The sequence below is a fragment of the Hydra viridissima genome, unplaced genomic scaffold (genome assembly GCF_058129835.1).
Source record: "Hydra viridissima isolate aposymbiotic clone 2 unplaced genomic scaffold, HvirCarnegie_v1 scaffold_9, whole genome shotgun sequence".
NCBI classification, from domain to species: Eukaryota; Metazoa; Cnidaria; class Hydrozoa; order Anthoathecata; family Hydridae; genus Hydra; species Hydra viridissima.
The window spans coordinates 8,900,515-8,918,210 of record NW_028324308.1 but is presented as its reverse complement, the minus strand read 5'-3'; the positions used below and the strand labels follow the sequence as shown (position 1 = coordinate 8,918,210).

Below are 17,696 nucleotides of genomic sequence, written 5' to 3'. Positions count from 1 at the left end.
GTTCCATTCCAATTTATTCATGGTGTCTACTCTCATTTTTTATAAAGCCATAACCTTATTGGAAAATCCAGGTTCCAGGTTCCTAAAAGATTTTTTAAGAACAATTAAAATCGTGCTTCTAGGTAATGAAAAAACTCTTCTAAGGATTTTGAAAGCTTGTGGACTGCAATACATAATCCTCAAAGCTAAAAGACTTTTTTAAGACTTTTTACTTTATCTTGAGGTTCTCTAAATTTTTTTTAAGCCGACAAATCTTTACTTGAGATAACAAATACTTATTTCTAAAAGAAGTTTTAGCAGCAACGACACATTACTTGTACGAATAGTTTTAACTTAATTGCTTCCAATAAATTCAACTTTATTGTTAACTTCTTTTTTTGGTAATTTACCTTGTAAATGGAGTCTGGTTCTTGGTTTTCTCTATAATTTTAAGAAAGATTGTTGATTAGGAAAATTAAAATTTGTTGGTACAGCAGTTACCAGTGCTCTTGTCATAAATACGAATAAAATTCTTTTCTACGTTGATAAAACCCATTTAACAGTGATAATACAAATCAATTGTAATTCTTAAGATATTTTTTCTTATTATTACTCAATATCATCTTTCACTTTGTTCTATTTGTTTAAGATTTCTTTTTTAATACTATTCCAAATAAAGATGTTTATCTTTATATACAATTACATATAATTTATGTTCAATTTTCTAAATTTTTAAGGAATCAAGACCATTTTACAAAAAGTATACACACCCATAGCAGCCGAGAGAAATTTCGGGCCCCAGGGAAGTTTTCTTAAGGGGCCCTTATTTTGATCAATTATATACCCAGGACCAAAAGAAGCGTGCTCTGGGCATTGAAAATTAAAAATAAAAGTTAATTAAAGCTTTTAAAAGTCAAAACTGATTAAATCTTTTGAAAATTACTTTAAAAAATTTGTTTGTACACACACGGGGCCGGGAATCTTCCCCGTCCACCCCACCCCCTCTCGGCGGCCATGTACACACCCCTCCTTCTATTGTAAGTAGCCTGGTGACAAATATTTGTTGCAGTCATAAGGCTTTATTCTTTTAGATTTCCTCTTTTCAACTCTTTGTATGTCCTTTAAGAAAAGCATATTACTCGTATTTAGAGAAAAAAGAATTGAAATTAATGATTTCATGTGAAATTCAAATCTATTATTTAAAATGTCTTCGGTATCTAATTTGGGCTCAACCTGCTTATCAGACTCTAAAAGAAAATGCTTTTTCAACAATCAAAAACCTATAACTATAAACCTAAAACTATAAATCATAAAACCGAACTTAAAAAAAACATTTATCAGATGCACCATTTGATAATAAATGTAGAATATATTCTTATTTTGTTCTCACTTGAATGACTCTATTTTAACTGTTTTTTTGTATGAATACAAACAGTATAAAAATAGTCACACTTCAAAACAAAGTGAATTTTTATCTTAGAACCGTTAAACTGTAGAACAGCAGTGGAATTTAAAGGAAGAGATAATAATTTTCATAATTATTATTTTATGTTACATAAGCAGTAGAGAAATGGAAGTTCTGGCTCATTTTCATTTTTTTCATATATTTTGGGTGTCCGGTTCTGGCTCATATATATTTTAACCATATTGTAACCATGAATTTTTTTTGCATGTCATTGCCGGTTCTGACTCATTTTCATATTTTGGCAATGATGGGGTGCTAACTTTTCAAAATGGCGGACACTTTTTGATACCTAGTTTTGACTTACCTTTTGTTTAGAAGAATTTCCAGTAATGGATCAAGTTAAATCTGTTTCTGCAATGTCCGTGAGCCAACGTGTGAATTCCGTCTTCCAAAATGATTCTTTTATCGTCGTCTGCGCTGAGTGAGACTTTGTTGATTTCTTTGGTGTAAATGTCGTGAAGATGGAAGCGGATGGTATTCATTTTCTGAGCTGTTCTTTTTTACTTTCCAGACAGTCTTTGTAATCTTTGTGTTTTATGCTATTTTGGACGACATTTCTCTTGACCCCTTTGCATCTTTTGTGTTCTTTTTCATGGAGCTTGTAAGAGTACAGTTTAGACCGTAGTCTGACAAATTCTTCAATTTGTTTTCCTGCGGTTTCGTCTTTGAACATTCCGATGACCTTTTTGTTAACGCCGGCCTTGAAACCGACGCTTTGAATGGCAGGGTGGTTTTTATCGAAATCGCTCGCGTCAACTTTGCTTTCGACGTCATTAGCAATGTCTTTGTAAAAATCTTCTGTTTTGATTTCGTAAATGAGGGGGTCGGTATCGGTCATGAGCAGCTTTGCATTATCAGAGTACTTTTTTTTGATGTAGTCGTAATGGAATTCAAACATCAAAGTTCTAGGTACTTGTGCAAAATTTTTAAACTATTCAAATATTTAATTATTATGCATCATTGTAAAGAGCTTTAAATCAGTATTACAATGGTGAAAATTTCATAAAAAACTAATGATTCTGCTAAAAGTTATGCCTATTTAAGTGACAAAAATTCATTATAAGGAATGCTTAAGAAAACTGCAACCTACTTAAAAAATTAGCGTTCGGCTTACGGTGGTTTTATAATAGAACTTCATTGTTTAATTTTTAGCGCATTACTTTGCCTCGGTTATATTTTTATTCAACTAAATAACACACACCTATCCAAAAATGGTCCCAATCTCAGTTTTGAGGACCAAAAAAACGACCGATGGGGCATTAATCTGCAAGGTCTCAGGTATCACCAGATGTAAAAATTAAAATCTAATCTCTATAGCCAAAGGAGAAAAACACATTTAAAGTTTTATAGCACTTTGCGCTACTGATCGCACTTGGAGCCCCGTTGTAAATCCATTTTGTTTTTTTTTCACTTTTGGGTATGGAGTTTTTTAAAAAAATCAAAAACTCTTTACATACATGTATTGGCTATAACCAGACAAAAAATCAGCTCTCTAACACTTGTGGTTTTTGTACAGGGTGCTAAAGTATAGGGTATGGCACTAAAAGCCTCTTTAAAAAGAGACAACGGATGCTTTACTTTTTTATTCTTACCTTATCATCGACTAAGGAAGTTTCAAAATTTAATTGAATGAAGCCTTGACATGTATCTTTTAGGCAAAAAAAATAGAAGCAAGATATCTTTTATCTGTGCAAAGATATAGCTCTTAAAGTAGGAATCTCGCCTTTGAAAAAACAGCTAAAATATGGCAGCTTTTTGTGGTTTTTATGCTTTTTAAAGATTCAAAGTTACATCAAATAACTAATTTAGTAACAATATCATGTGACTAAAGGATATGGGATTCTAGGGTTGTTAGACTTCACATTTTTGTGTACTTTGTCTGAAAAAAGAGTGCTTTTTTTGTCCTGGTTTGTATAAAATATGGGGTTGAAAACACATAGCTAGAGGCATTTTCTCTAATTGTTCTGAATTTAAAACACATAAAAACCTCTCTATATTTTAGTTGTTAAACACACAGGTTTGCTTTGTTGTTTTTGTTTAAAATGATTGAACAAATATTGGAAATACACACCATATTGGCAACTTTTTTTAATTTAAAAAACAAATTTATCTTTGCTGAAATTAACAAGATATCAAAGGAAATCATTTCATGTTTGTATATAAAAACACATACAGACATGAAACGATTTCCTTTAAAAAAAAATTACTTTACGGTGGTGTTGAGATGTTTATTACTTTTTCTTCAAATTGCTGTTGAGTTTTTTTTATTAAGTGCTTGCAAAATAAGATATATACTTCTGATTAATTTTTTTTAAACTTATGATATTTTCTGAAACAATAAATAAATGAATATAGTTTATAATACAAACAAAAATTTTAGACAAGAATATTTCTTATCAAGTGTTATATCAAATATTCCTAGAATGAATTTCTAAAAACCATTTTGACTGTTTAAAAAAAAAAAGAATTATATAAAAAATCTAATTCAAAGATGCTTGCGTTATAGTCAGTAACACATTTCAGTAACTGGCCTTCATAACCAGGGTGATCGGGGTTTCTTTTTTACCTAGCCCATTGAGAACTGAAGATTGAATGCTAGGCTTCTGTTGATTGCTCACTAAAAATCCCCAATGCTGTACCCTTTAGAGCAATAAATTCAGGAACATGGTAGAACACTGCATTGGCTTTTTGGGTGACTGAAACTGGGAGTTGAAGATATGAGTTCTTTAAGTCTTTGATATGTTGAACATATGCAGTGTTTAATGTCCTTCCAAAACAGGAGCTAACAACACTCTTAAAATGTTGGAATGTTTTCAGAAAACTTAGCATATGGTCTGCCTTTTCTCTTTCAACAATTCTTTGCAAAACATCCATATTCTTTAAAAGCTTATGACAATCATTCCCAAGAACTCTCCACCATGATAAGGTTGTAACTTCAATTTGAGAAGTAATGGCCAATCTTTGCCTTTAGGCCATATCTTTAGCATTGATCTGTAAAGATGATTTACAATTTCAAGGAGAAGATGAAGTTCCATTGGGGGAACAGACTCAATAACTTGTTTGATTTCTTCTTGGTCAAGCAATTGGTTATGAACAACATTATGAGAATCCATTCTCTTTCTCAATGAATGCTTTATATATCATCCTCATGGATCTGAAGTTTTTGGAGCTCCCTGTTTTTTGAGGTCACTAAATTTAACATCACAGCAACAGCAAGGGTGTTTGCTTGAGTGAGACTGAATGCCACGGATGATATTGGCTAACTTCATATCACATGCAATAAAGAAAGGCGCATCAATTTTCCCAAATAAACCTAAAATCTTTTTGACATAAGTTTCATAAGTTTCTGAAACATTTTCAGAAACAGTAACAAGTAGCTGACGCTTGGCACTTGTTTCTTTCCCATGCTCTATAGTCAGTAAGCTTTTGTCATTTAAAGCTGAACTTGTTTTGGAATTTTGACATCCACCATTGGAGATAACACTCAACCTGAACTTGAGGAAAGATCCTCCACCATCAATACCTAGTTTGCAGTGGCGTACCTAGGGTAAATAGCGCCTGGGGCAAACACCGATCTCGCGCCCCTCCTCCCCCACATAAAGTGCTTAATTACAATTTTTTAATAAATGATGACACAAACTTTTAATAAAACTTTATTATTCATTATAAATAAACAATTTGTTTATGTAACATACATTACAAATTTATTTTTCTAGCTTTAATTGCTGCAAATTTCTTAATAACATTGTCAAAGTCAATTTCTTCGGTAATTTCTCGCTCTATGCTTAGTAAAGCGAGATCACAGAGACGGCTTTGGCCCATCGAAGCTCTCAAGTAAGAGTTAATCAGTTTAAGTTTACTGAATGATCTTTCACAACTAGCTACAGACACAGCTATTGTTAGCAATATTTGCAATGCTATACGCATATTAGGGAAAACGTTTTCGTCTCCATATTCAACTATAAACATAAGTAGTTGCTCGGGACTTGATATTTTTTCCTTACGGCTAGTAAGCAGCATTCTACAGCCCAAAATTTCTTCGTACAGTTCTCGTCCATCCACATCAGAACTGTAGACTTCGCCAAATTTTTTACATTGATCTTTTAAGTGATTGATTTCCGTATTGAAGCACAACCCTTCCACATCAAGAAGAAATCCAAATTTTTCATCAATTTCCATTAATCGAACGCTTCTTGTTTTCAATTCATTAAAAAGACGGTCGACAGTCCCTTTTATTACCCTTTCCATTTCTTCTTTTGCTGTTAACCCAACATCTCTAGACATTTCGCCATCCATTCTTTTTTTTCTTCTTTGACGTCTTTCAAATTCAACACCCCATTCGTTGCAAATTTGAACTCCTTCTTTTAGTGAGTCAGTAACTAAAACTTCTCTCTCACTTTGGAAATAATCTTGGAGCGATTTCAAATCTAAAGCTGCATTATGAAAGTTCATTTTAGGATCCTGCAACCTCTTTTGAACACGGTCAATTCGGCCAAGAATCTTGTTCCAAAACCCTAGCAATGTGAGAAAGTCATACGTTAAAATTCTATTATAAAGCTGCTTTGCATCGCTTTTCGTTTCATTTGACGCGCTTTCGTCTACCATTAAGTTCTGAAGAACTTCCACTATTTCATCAATGTAGGTGTCTACAGGTTTTACTGATTCTGTTTTGGCGCTCCACCTGGTATCGGAATCGGACTTTAAAGTAATAGGCACAGCATCTTTAAGTTTTTGCCATCGTTGAGTTGATCTTGAGAAAAAAACGTAAAGCTCATTGATGGTTCCAAAAAAAGTAACCATCATTACTTCTTCTTTAGCCGCATGTACGCCTACCAAATTAAAACTTGATTGTCATAATTGACAAATATGGCAAGGTTGTTTTTTTCCTTTATTATTTGATGCACACCACTCTTGTGGCCAGCCATAACAGCAGCATTGTCATAGCATTGTGACCTGCAATTTTCTACATTCACATCGTCTTTTTCTAATTGCTCCAATATTGTTTGAGCTAAGCTAGCTGCATCCTTATTGCTGAGTTGGATAAAGCCAAGGAAAGATTCTTTTATATATACTGTTTTTTTCTCGAAATCGATCTCGACATACCTAACTACCTCAGACATTTGTTCGCGATGGGCTAAATCTGGAGTTGAGTCAAACATTAGCCCATAATACTTTGCTTTATGTATCTTTTCAAGCAAGTTAGCACGAACAGTGGATGCTATGATGTGAATGAACTCGTTCTGAATGTTGGGAGAAAGATATGTTGTGGATCCAGGATGGCTCTCCGCAAATTTTAAATGATCTTTAATAACAGGATCAAAATTGGAAACTAGTTTCAGTAAACCAAGTAAATTTCCTGAGTTAGCATTTGATTGAAGTGATTCTCGGTGTCCTCGCAAAGCTAAATTTTGCATTGCAAGGTATTTGATGCAGTGCAACAGCCTTTTCAAAATATCACACCACTTTTGATTTTCTCTTTGAATTTGTTGTTGAAGTTCCGCATCAATTATTCCTCTATTGTAAAATAAATTTCTTTCCAGTTCTTTCCATTGGGTAAAGCATTGTCTGTGGTTTTTTGAATTTTCATGTACATTTATTCTCTCAGGTGCTTTCCAATTATTAAATCCGCTTTCTTGTTCCAAACTAGATTGGTTTTCGCATTTTAAAAAAAGAAGATAGCAAAAACAAAAGGCAGATTTTTTGGAAGGCGAGTAAACCAACCATGAACGCATCACTTGCTCACCGTGACCATTTCCTAATTTTTTAAAGAACCAACTTTTGTTCATAGAACGATTGTTAGTCGGCAGAAAAGGACCTTCGATGTTTTGGAAATATTTAAAACCATGTTTAATAATTTCAATTCTCAATGGATCAGTTATGATTGCTTTTCCTGTTTGTTCACTAAACATAAGAAATCCGATGTCGTGTTCTACAATAATTTTAGGTATGGGACATTTAATAATTTGGACGTTTTCGGATATCAAGTCTTTATCTTCAACGTCATCAATCTTCATTTCTTTGTCAAACTCAGGCCCAACTTCTGTTTCTTCAGAAGTAGCAAGGATTTTGGAATTATAACTAAAACTCTCTGCATCGCCATCAATAGATGCCGCAGCTAATTCTTTCTTGCTTGAACTTGACCCAGTATCTTCTAATTCTTGAGGCCTTGTGCTTGCAGAAATTTCTAGATTATCTGAAGAAGTCGTGCTCGTGCTCGTGCTCGATTTTTGAAAAAACATCTTAAAAACTTTGCTGCTTTTTTCTTTTTCTTTTGCCTCTAATGAACGTCGTTTTCGACCTGCAGCCCCACTTTCCTTCTTTTTCTCAAAAGAACGATTCATGGTTCTCAGCTAATTATTTTTAAAATTATTAAGAATTTGCTATATATAATTGACAAAAGCAATATATTTTTAAATTACCTTAACATATCTCAACAAAATATTTTAGAATATATTTGTAGAAGACGAATCCAGTGATTCAGAAGGCGCCCATGCAGGCAATACCAGGCGCCAGTGTATATTTCAGTTTTGATTTATTTAAGGTGGCTCACCCCCTTTAAATCTAACTTTTTATTTATAAATGTTAAAAGCTTGTTTTTTGTTTTTTATATAAAGAAATTATGTTAAAACTTTAACTTTTTAAAAGAAAAATGAAATTTGCTTTTTTTGATGCTGAGTCAGAATAATTTGTCTATAATCTTACCTTAGTTAAAACAATGATATCTTGACTAAAAAATAGACTAAATATACATTTTTTTTTACCCCCCTTTTTTATCGATCTTAATTTTTTTCTTCAATTTTTATTAATAACAGTCGATTTCCTTGACATATTCGTAACCGCTTTTTTTAGCACATTTTTTAGAAATATAATATTTTGAAGAACAGTTGAAAAGCATATTAGATCTAACACTGAGAAATAATTCAAAACTTAATTTATTTTATATAATATGTTATTTCTTAATTTATTTTATATATTTCTCACTTATTGTATCGCAACCAAGCCTCTTTTGCGCCCCTTTCAGGTTGGCGCCCATGGCACGTGCCCTGCCTGCCCCACCCTAGATACGCCACTGCTAGTTTGATGAGAGGCGGTGAAGTGATTGCTCTAACTCTGAGAATTGAGTTATAAAAATCCCCTAAACTCTTGCAGTGAACAACCTTTGCCAAATAATCAGTTTTTGTTGATGGCCTTGTAAGTGAGATTTTGGAAACTTTTAACAAACTTTCAATCTTTTTATTTGAACGACCAGTATTGATTTGAACTTGAACCATGTCAAAGTAGTTAGAAAAGTTCTTGATATGCACTGAGCTCTGGAGGGATTTAAACTAATAGTTAAAGCTTTACCACTTTCTCTGCTCAACCTAATTGTGCCCTGTGGAGAGGATACCTTTTGAGTTATTACAGAGGATGCAATTTTTTCAGTAATTCTGGAATCAGTTGTTACCATTTTCTTTAAGTTTTCAAATTTGACGGCTTGCGAACAATCATGTGTTATTCCTCTTTTGACTACACTGAGACAGTTTGAGCATAGTTTATCAAAGCTACTTGATGATTCTTTCAAGTCTTAATCGGTTGAAAAAGTGAGCTTTGTAGAATGTCCTTTTAGTTGGCTAACCTGGCAAATTAAACAATTACGAGAATCAAATCCTCTGGTCTGTGGTCTAATAATCACTTTGTTAAAGTCATGCAGTTTGGGAAGAGGCAAGTTTCTATCTCCTTAACCATGCTTTTGTACAATTGCTCAGGAGGAATTGTATATGCCCAATTGAACTCTACCATCCTTAAAATTAACGGAATTTCCTGAAAAAATACCTAGTTTTCTTTCCTTGATAAAATCAGAAATATGCCTAAAATATTTTGAAAAACAAAGAAGCATACAGATTGCCGACAATCTTGATGAGTTTTTCTTTTATATGGCATTTATGACAACTTCAGTACAAGCTTGTGGTGAAGCAAAAAATCTTTTTAGTTGTTTAGGCTGTTGAGTGCTTAAATGTAATTACTTTGATGTTGTGGCTTTTCCCGGAAAATACAAAAAATTTGTTTTCACATTTTTAGATAGTAGAACAAACTTGGTCAAAGCAATAAAAGATTTCAGGAGATACTTCAAGGTTAAACATATTTGATTTATATAAAAAACTTGATTCTAACATTAATTTTGTAACTATTTTATAAATTACCATTTTATTTTGAATTTACAATTCTAAAGTAATTTAACAATATGAAAAAAAGTTGTTATTATATCCAATATTTGTTCAATCATTTTAAACAAAAACAACAAAGCAAACCTGTGTGTTTAACAACTAAAATATAGAGAGGTTTTTATGTGTTTTAAATTCAGAACAATTAGAGAAAATGCCTCTAGCTATGTGTTTTCAACCCCATATTTTATACAAACCAGGACAAAAAAAGCACTCTTTTTTCAGACAAAGTACACAAAAATGTGAAGTCTAACAACCCTAGAATCCCATATCCTTTAGTCACATGATATTGTTACTAAATTAGTTATTTGATGTAACTTTGAATCTTTAAAAAGCATAAAAACCACAAAAAGCTGCCATATTTTAGCTGTTTTTTCAAAGGCGAGATTCCTACTTTAAGAGCTATATCTTTGCACAGATAAAAGATATCTTGCTTCTATTTTTTTTGCCTAAAAGATACATGTCAAGGCTTCATTCAATTAAATTTTGAAACTTCCTTAGTCGATGATAAGGTAAGAATAAAAAAGTAAAGCATCCGTTGTCTCTTTTTAAAGAGGCTTTTAGTGCCATACCCTATACTTTAGCACCCTGTACAAAAACCACAAGTGTTAGAGAGCTGATTTTTTGTCTGGTTATAGCCAATACATGTATGTAAAGAGTTTTTGATTTTTTTAAAAAACTCCATACCCAAAAGTGAAAAAAAAACAAAATGGATTTACAACGGGGCTCCAAGTGCGATCAGTAGCGCAAAGTGCTATAAAACTTTAAATGTGTTTTTCTCCTTTGGCTATAGAGATTAGATTTTAATTTTTACATCTGGTGATACCTGAGACCTTGCAGATTAATGCCCCATCGGTCGTTTTTTTGGTCCTCAAAACTGAGGTTGGGACCATTTTTGGATAGGCGTGAACAGAATATGTTGTTTTTTGTGTGTGTAAATCATGTTTTGAATACTTTTAAAAAAATCTCCAATATTTTAAATAAAGTTTTATTTTTCTAAAAAAAAACAGTTTTTTAATGAATAAAAAGTCAAATATACAAAATGCTCATAATCGTGTGTCCCCCCCCAACCTCTTCAGTAGAAGAATATTTGGTACCTTTACTGCGTGCAAAAATAGAATATGAACGTGTCATTATTTTTTAATGAAATTTGGCAGGTACATAGAAAATAGATATATAAAATTGACTCAAAAGTTAGGAAAAAAAAACCATCACCCCTCTAATGTTTTTCACTTCCAGAACAGGAATGATGTTTTCAATAGAAATGAAATCACTAAAAAAGTTAGTAAGTGCAAAAAAAACAAATTGCAATAAACTTACAACACTCTACTTTTAAAATATTATCTAAGTCAATATAAGATTCTAAAAAAAAGACGAGAAAAATCCATCCTTGCAACACCAACCTTGAGCACGCGGTGAAAAAATGGTCACAGATTTTATCTTTAAAATCGGTGCCGTAAATCGCAGATACGCACATACTACACATTCCTAAATAAATGGGCTTGTTGTAAAAGAGCTTTGTTTTTTTCATGTGCATGGCAATCAAGTTTTCATCGAAAATGGTGCGACTTTCGAAATTAGGCTTTTTAGACAACTTTGTAGCTTCGTCCTCTTTTGTAACTAGTCTGACGTCCACATGCTTTTCAACGTTTTCCATGGTTTTTCCAAAGACGGAATTGTTCATCAGTTTGAAAAAGTCCTTTTCAGAGTCGGTGGTGCCAAGAGTTCTTAAATGGGTGTTGAGGTCAATGTATTCTTTCATCCAAGCACTTTCTTCAAAATTGATGCCTCTGTGCACCTTTGTAATTTCCAGTCCCAATCGTTCATACAGTTTAAGGTTCACTTGATGGATGATGTAATTCTTTTTGTTGTTTAAATTTGGAACGTGCTTGTCTACTTTGTTGATGGTCTTTCTTTCAGGTGCTAAAGAGTAATCGTTGTGCTCGTCGTGAAGACTTTCAGGGTAATCCAAATCGACTTCTAGAATACATGGCATGGATTTCCATTGGGAAAGCTCGTCTTCAGTCATTCATTCGAAACCGCGAGTGGGAAGAGGTTTGCTCATAGCCCATCCGTACAAGTTATTGGCGTCTAAATACTGGATGAAGTTGGAGTCTTTGAAGGGGTCGAACGAATCACCCATGTATTTATTGTTTGAAGTTCCATGTTGGTTTGAAATCATGCTGATTCCACCGCGTATTCCTTTTTTGATCATTAGTAGCATGTCAGGATCGCTAAGAAGCTCCAAATTGATATTTGTCATTTTCAAGCAAGCGTCCCATGCTATTCCGGGAGAGGTGTATTAATGAGGAGGGTCAAGATTGTAGTGGGTATTGCACACCTCCCTAAAGTTTTTATAAACATCTGCTAGCATTAGCACGTCAGAAACGTTGTACAAGTCGTGGTAGTCTCTGAACGTTTTGCAATTAAATTCGTCCCAAACCGTTTTAGCGTGCAAATAGTCTTCTTCGCTTATTCCTTCACCATTGAGTTTGGAAAAGAACGACTCTTTAAGAGGCAATTGCGTTTCGGAAAACTTTTCAATCGAGTCCACCCAGTCGTAAGGGTAAACGCCTTTTCTGCGCAATAAATCAAACTGTTTTCCGGAGTAATATTTGGCAACGTTTTTGCATTGGTCTTTGGTTAGATTTTTATATAAACTGCCCAAACTAGAAGCCATGAATCTGAAGCTGTCGATAAATTGTAATTCTCGCCTCACTTCACGTAGTTCTCCATTTTCTACCCACTCATCCACTTTGATTTCTTTTGAAAAGCTGATGTACTTTTCCTCGTTGTTGGGGATGCATTTTAGTTTTCCAGCCAATTTCTTGATGAACAAGTGACTGTCGTACCCGGACAAATTGTGAAAGACAACAGGGAAGATTTTGTGAATTTGATATTTCAAGTTGTAATTGCTGTGAGCAGCTCCTCGGTACTTTCCAGTGATGTGACAGTGGTCGATCAGTTTGTCATTTTCTAGAATTTCCTCGCAAATGTGACAGACTGTCGCAGCTTTAAAATCCTTTTGATTTTCAGGGGTAATAAAAACCTTTTTTTTATTTTTTTCCCTTTGTAAATATTTCGGAGGTCTTTTCAAACATTTCCACAAATTTTTTAGCGAAGTCTTCATTTTTGCTCGTTGCTGTGAAGGTGACAAGTTTTCCTTTATAAACGGTTTCGTCAAAACATTTGATGAAGTAGCATAAGGAGCTCGGAGCGTGCTTTTGGTACTGCTTGGTGAAAGAATGGTTTGGGTCAGGAACGCAAGTGCTGATTGGTGTGATAAAACTTTCAAAGTTAGCATACACCACAAACGGAACCCTCATCGACCTTTCTTTGTTGGTAAATTTCATGAACGAATTTTTTTCGGGAAGTTCGATTCTAACCGAGCTGTGGTCTTCACAATAAGTCCAATGCTTGGAAAACGCTTATTCAGAGTTGTATCCCTGCAGGCAATTTCTGCAATAATTTTTTTTTTCCATGATATGCTGATGTATGTGAGGAAGCAAATCGGCTGAAATTTTTAATGAGACAATAATGGTTGGTGTCTTCGTTTGAAATGAGCAGCAAATCGATGATATGCTTTCGATCCCAATATATTGATGTTCTCAGAGGATAAGGGGATTTGTTTTCGAATCCAAATATAGACGCTAATGTCTGGATTGTTTTTCTCAAACTTTCCAATTTGATCAAGCTTTACTGGAAATTCAATTCCTTCCCAACTCAACTCTTTCGACTTTTCTTTGAGCTCTTCGTCAATCCTTTCGTTATTTTTATCCTTCATGTTTAGCGCCCTGGTGACGCACCATTTAAAGCATTCATTGTCAGTTTCGTTTTTCATATTTACAATTGCCTTTTTGCTCTTCTGAAAATTGTCCAGCTCGATGTATGACGAAGCGCTGAGGGGATTGTAATTGATCATGTTAATGTCCATTTTCAAAATGGCGGACACTTTCTTATTCGATCCCTCCTTGCTGTACTTGGCTATGTTTTCTAGGATTTTTTCTTTTGCTGTGTCATACAGCTCTCCCAAATCCGTAGCCTCTAGCACAATTTCATACTTGGATGGAAATGGTTTCTTCACCAGTGGCAATGCTCACACGCGACATTTCACACGTCAAAACAATATTCATTTTTTTATTTCTGTTTTCGCTCATGACTTTTATCGCTGCCTCTCTAGCCAAGTCTAAAAAGGCGGAGGCGTCTTGATAATTTCTTTCGACTTGATGTGAAAATTGCTTGGTGACATATCTCAGAGCTGAGTTAGATAGTTTAAAATGAATGAGGGGTTTGTAAACTGCTGCACGCGCAATCGATTTGAGAGTCATTGATTTGAGAGAGTCCACTTTTTTTAGCACTTCGTTCCCCACATTGCTCAATGTTTTCTTCACCGTCTCAGGGACGTATGGATCAATCGATGCAAGTACGCGGTTAAAACTGTTAGCGACTACATTTCTGACAGCCATCGTCAGCCTTGAAAATAAACCAAGAACAAGCACAGGCGTTGAATCTACAACAGGCTCGTCAAGGTTATGTTGTGGAGCAACGGCAGCTCTCGGAGGACGTGGAGCAGGCACCGGTCTCGTAACAACAGGACGCGGAGCAGGCACCGGTCTTTGAGATTTAATTCTTCAAGAAGATCGGCCTTTTTCATCTTGTAATAATATTTTATTTTTGGGTTTTTGGCGATTTCTCGCAATTCTTTTAACGTTTTACCTTCCATTTTTTAATAAAGAGAAAAAATTTATTTAAGCCATTTTCAATTTTCTTAAAGAATTGAAAATTACATTGATTTTTCCTGTTTTAAATTTTTCAGAATTTCAACTTTATATCCATTGCCCACTTTTCAGCTGCGCCCCGTCTCTTTTCTCATTTTGTAAGTGGATTTGTATTCAATCACCTCACCCGTTTCAACATGGGTCAGCCTCATAGCCAAAGGATTATTTCTGATGTGTCTCAACCTTTCATATTTAGGGTCAACTGGCTTTTCCTGCTTTGGTTTCACTTTTTTTCACCTTTTTTAGGTCTTCCAACAGGTCTTACATCCTTCACATTTTCCAAAATCATATCTTTGCTGATCAGATTAAATTGTTCGACGTTTTTGAAATTCCATTTTCTTTTAGCAATTTTTTAAAAAACGTTGCCGTCGATGCCATTTTTAAATTGTGCTGAAATTTATTTAGCTCAATTCAATTTTTTAATTCTCCCGTGAAAAGAATTAAAAATTAATTTTAGTCATATTACCAGCTGCTTTAATAAATTCAGTGATTTGACGGTAATTATTGCACCCTCTAGGATTTAATTTCCATTTTACGACTTCGAAAGCATTATGAAGCTCAATAAAAATTTTTAAATTCCTCAACACTTCTTCAAATGGCATTTTTTGAAGCATTTTTTTGAAAACAATTCGATGTTCTTTTGGAAGTTTTCTAACGTTTTTTAGAAATTTAATAAAACTGTTAGATTTTACTTTATTTGAATCAGGGTTACCATCAAGGGCAGCCAAAAGATCATTCTTTAAAATCCATACTAATTTACCCTCGCTATTAGCATAAATCTCATACAGATTTCCACCTTGGTCAACCAGAAACCGAGTGCCAGTTTCATCCATCAGACACTGACAGCCCAATTCATCACGATGAGTCGAATACCGTTTGCCATCGACCACAGCGAACGATCCGTCAAAATTCATCAAATACCGATCTTCCTCAACATCTTCCCACTCGCTTTCGGAGTCCTCAACAAATTCATTAAATGCAACCTGTTCGTTTCCCATCTTTTTAATTTGTGTAGAAATTTATTTAACTCAAATTCAATTTTTTTAAATTCAGCACATTTTCTGCTCATTTTCGGAGATTTTTACAATTTCAAAATTTGCGTACGCGACGTCGAGCGTGTTGAGCAGCATTGCCATTTTTAGTTGGCTGGACATTCTTTTCTTCTCCTCGAAATCGCAGTCCAAACAAAGCACGAACCTGTCGATCGCTCTCAGCTTTTCTCCCTTGTTCAGGTTTTTCCATTCTTTGTCGTAGTCTTTGATTTTTTTCTCCATTCGCGAAAATTCATCCTCGTCGCCTCCCCACAAAAGTTTGTAAAGCTTGTCACTTTCCTCCTCGCTGAACAACTTCGGAATTTTAAAATTTCCGTTTCCGATGACAAAAACGGAACCGCAAAATACTCCAAAAACAAGAAGCTCGAGGTGCTTTTTCTTGACCCCATCGGTCTCTTTTGCGTTGCACTCCAGAAAAAACGGATAAAAGTCATTCATTTTTTTATTGCTGAAACAGACTTTTAAACCGTTTGAAACAGCGTAGACCGTTTTAAATCTTTTTCGGCCGCCCCACAGGTCTTTCTTCCTTCATGTCCTCCATTAATTCGCTTTTGTCGATCAGATTGTTTTCAACCGCAAGCATCAACAGCGACATTTTGCTTTTCGACGTTTTGGAAATGCCGTTTTCTCTCAGCAACTTTTTCAAATCGTTTTTCGTATACCTCATTTTTTAATGCGCAAATATTATTTCCGAAAAGAATCAATTTAGCTCATGTGGATCCGAAGGATCTAATGAACTCATGTGCGAAACACTTAATAAACGACGTTCATTTTTTTCCCGTCTGATTTAATCCTGAGCATTTTGTCAGAGACCACGACGCCAAAGGCTTAAGTGCCTGCAGGAACGTTCACATTAAAGGTGGCCTTGATTTGCACGTCCAGCACTGTAAATTTTAACCTCTCGGCCTGCTTGCTCACATTAAAAACAAAAAGGGGACAAATGTACCTGTAATTTAAGCCGGTCAAATTTGGCTGTGCAACAATGTCGCCAATTCCGTAAAGCCTATTGTCAAACTTGGAGGCCTCTCTGTAAGCCCTTAAGAATTTGTTGTATTTAAAGTCCAAGTCGTAATCGACCGCAGGGTACCTTTCGCTGTTTAAAGTGACGTACATATTTTTCAAGTTGCAGTAGTCAAATACGAAAGGGTTTCGGTCTTGACTGCCATCTCTATTGGTCTGGAATCCAACAATGACGTACCTCGGCCTTTCTATGGCAGATCTGGCGCTCAGCCTCCAACTAAATGTATTTGACACGGGCACAGAAATGGTGTCGCACTGTCTGGATCTGAACGATAGCAGAACGGCGGGTTGCTTAATGATGTAAGCATGTCTGTTTATAAATCCGGTGTTAGTGGTAAGATCTGCATCCACTGTCGTGTCTCGCTGCCACAACTGATTCATGCCCTTGGATATTTGGAATTCCACCGGATATTTGAGATAGCCAAACATGGTGGTGGATTGCCCTGGACTGTATATGACACAGACATTTCCATTTTTCCAATATGCATTTTGTTTCCAATATTGCTCATTTCGAAAGGTCTTATTTTTCTGCTGTTATAACGCGCATCGTATATGTTCAAATAGTGGGACGAAATATCGCCCAATCCCTGCGATTTGTCCATAGTGGACTCAGGCACTTCTTCCTTGGCAACTTTGTCTGACAGGCATTTTATCATCTTTTGATTGCTTTTGATTAGAGGCTTGTACAGCTTGCTCAAATCAGTCTGAAAATAAGCATCCAAAATGTTGTCATTGAGACTGCTCTGATAAATTTTCTTTCTGCTCTAAATCACTTCTCTCACAATTTCATCCCTTTTACTCGGGTCTTGTATTTTAAAAAAAGACATGGTTTTTAAATACGCGGAAAAAAAGTATCACAAACTCAATCCCATTGCGATATAATTGCAAAAAAAATTAATTTTGTTAAATTATTTTTTTAATATCTTTTTTTGAATATGTTGTTAAACGCTTTAATGGCGTCATCTCTTACTTCTTGGATCAGCGACTCTTTGGTCAATTCGTTTATTCCTATTTTAGCATTTGTCCTTATCTCTTTCGTCATTGATTTAAATTTTTGACGCTCGCTCATAATCAGCTCGTACGCTGAATTGCTTGTTTTTCCATCCATAAGAGCTTTTGAAATCAGGCTGCTGATGGTGTTTAATTTTGACTCTGCAAGAACTTTCAATTTCTCGTGCTTTTCCGCTTTTGATGCCAGCTT

General features: G+C 34.8%; 1 protein-coding gene across 1 annotated transcript; it reads right to left on the bottom strand.

The window, feature by feature from the left end:
* Positions 1-4,590: 4,590 nt before the first annotated feature.
* On the bottom strand, positions 4,591-6,244 carry LOC149883887 (uncharacterized). The gene is made up of 2 exons (XM_090098654.1): positions 5,305-6,244; positions 4,591-4,853 (listed from the first exon to the last, which is right to left on the bottom strand). The coding sequence occupies exons 1-2, from the start codon at positions 6,242-6,244 to the stop codon at positions 4,591-4,593; spliced, it is 1,203 nt and encodes a 400-aa protein (XP_089954780.1).
* Between the last annotated feature and the right edge of the window lie 11,452 nt (positions 6,245-17,696).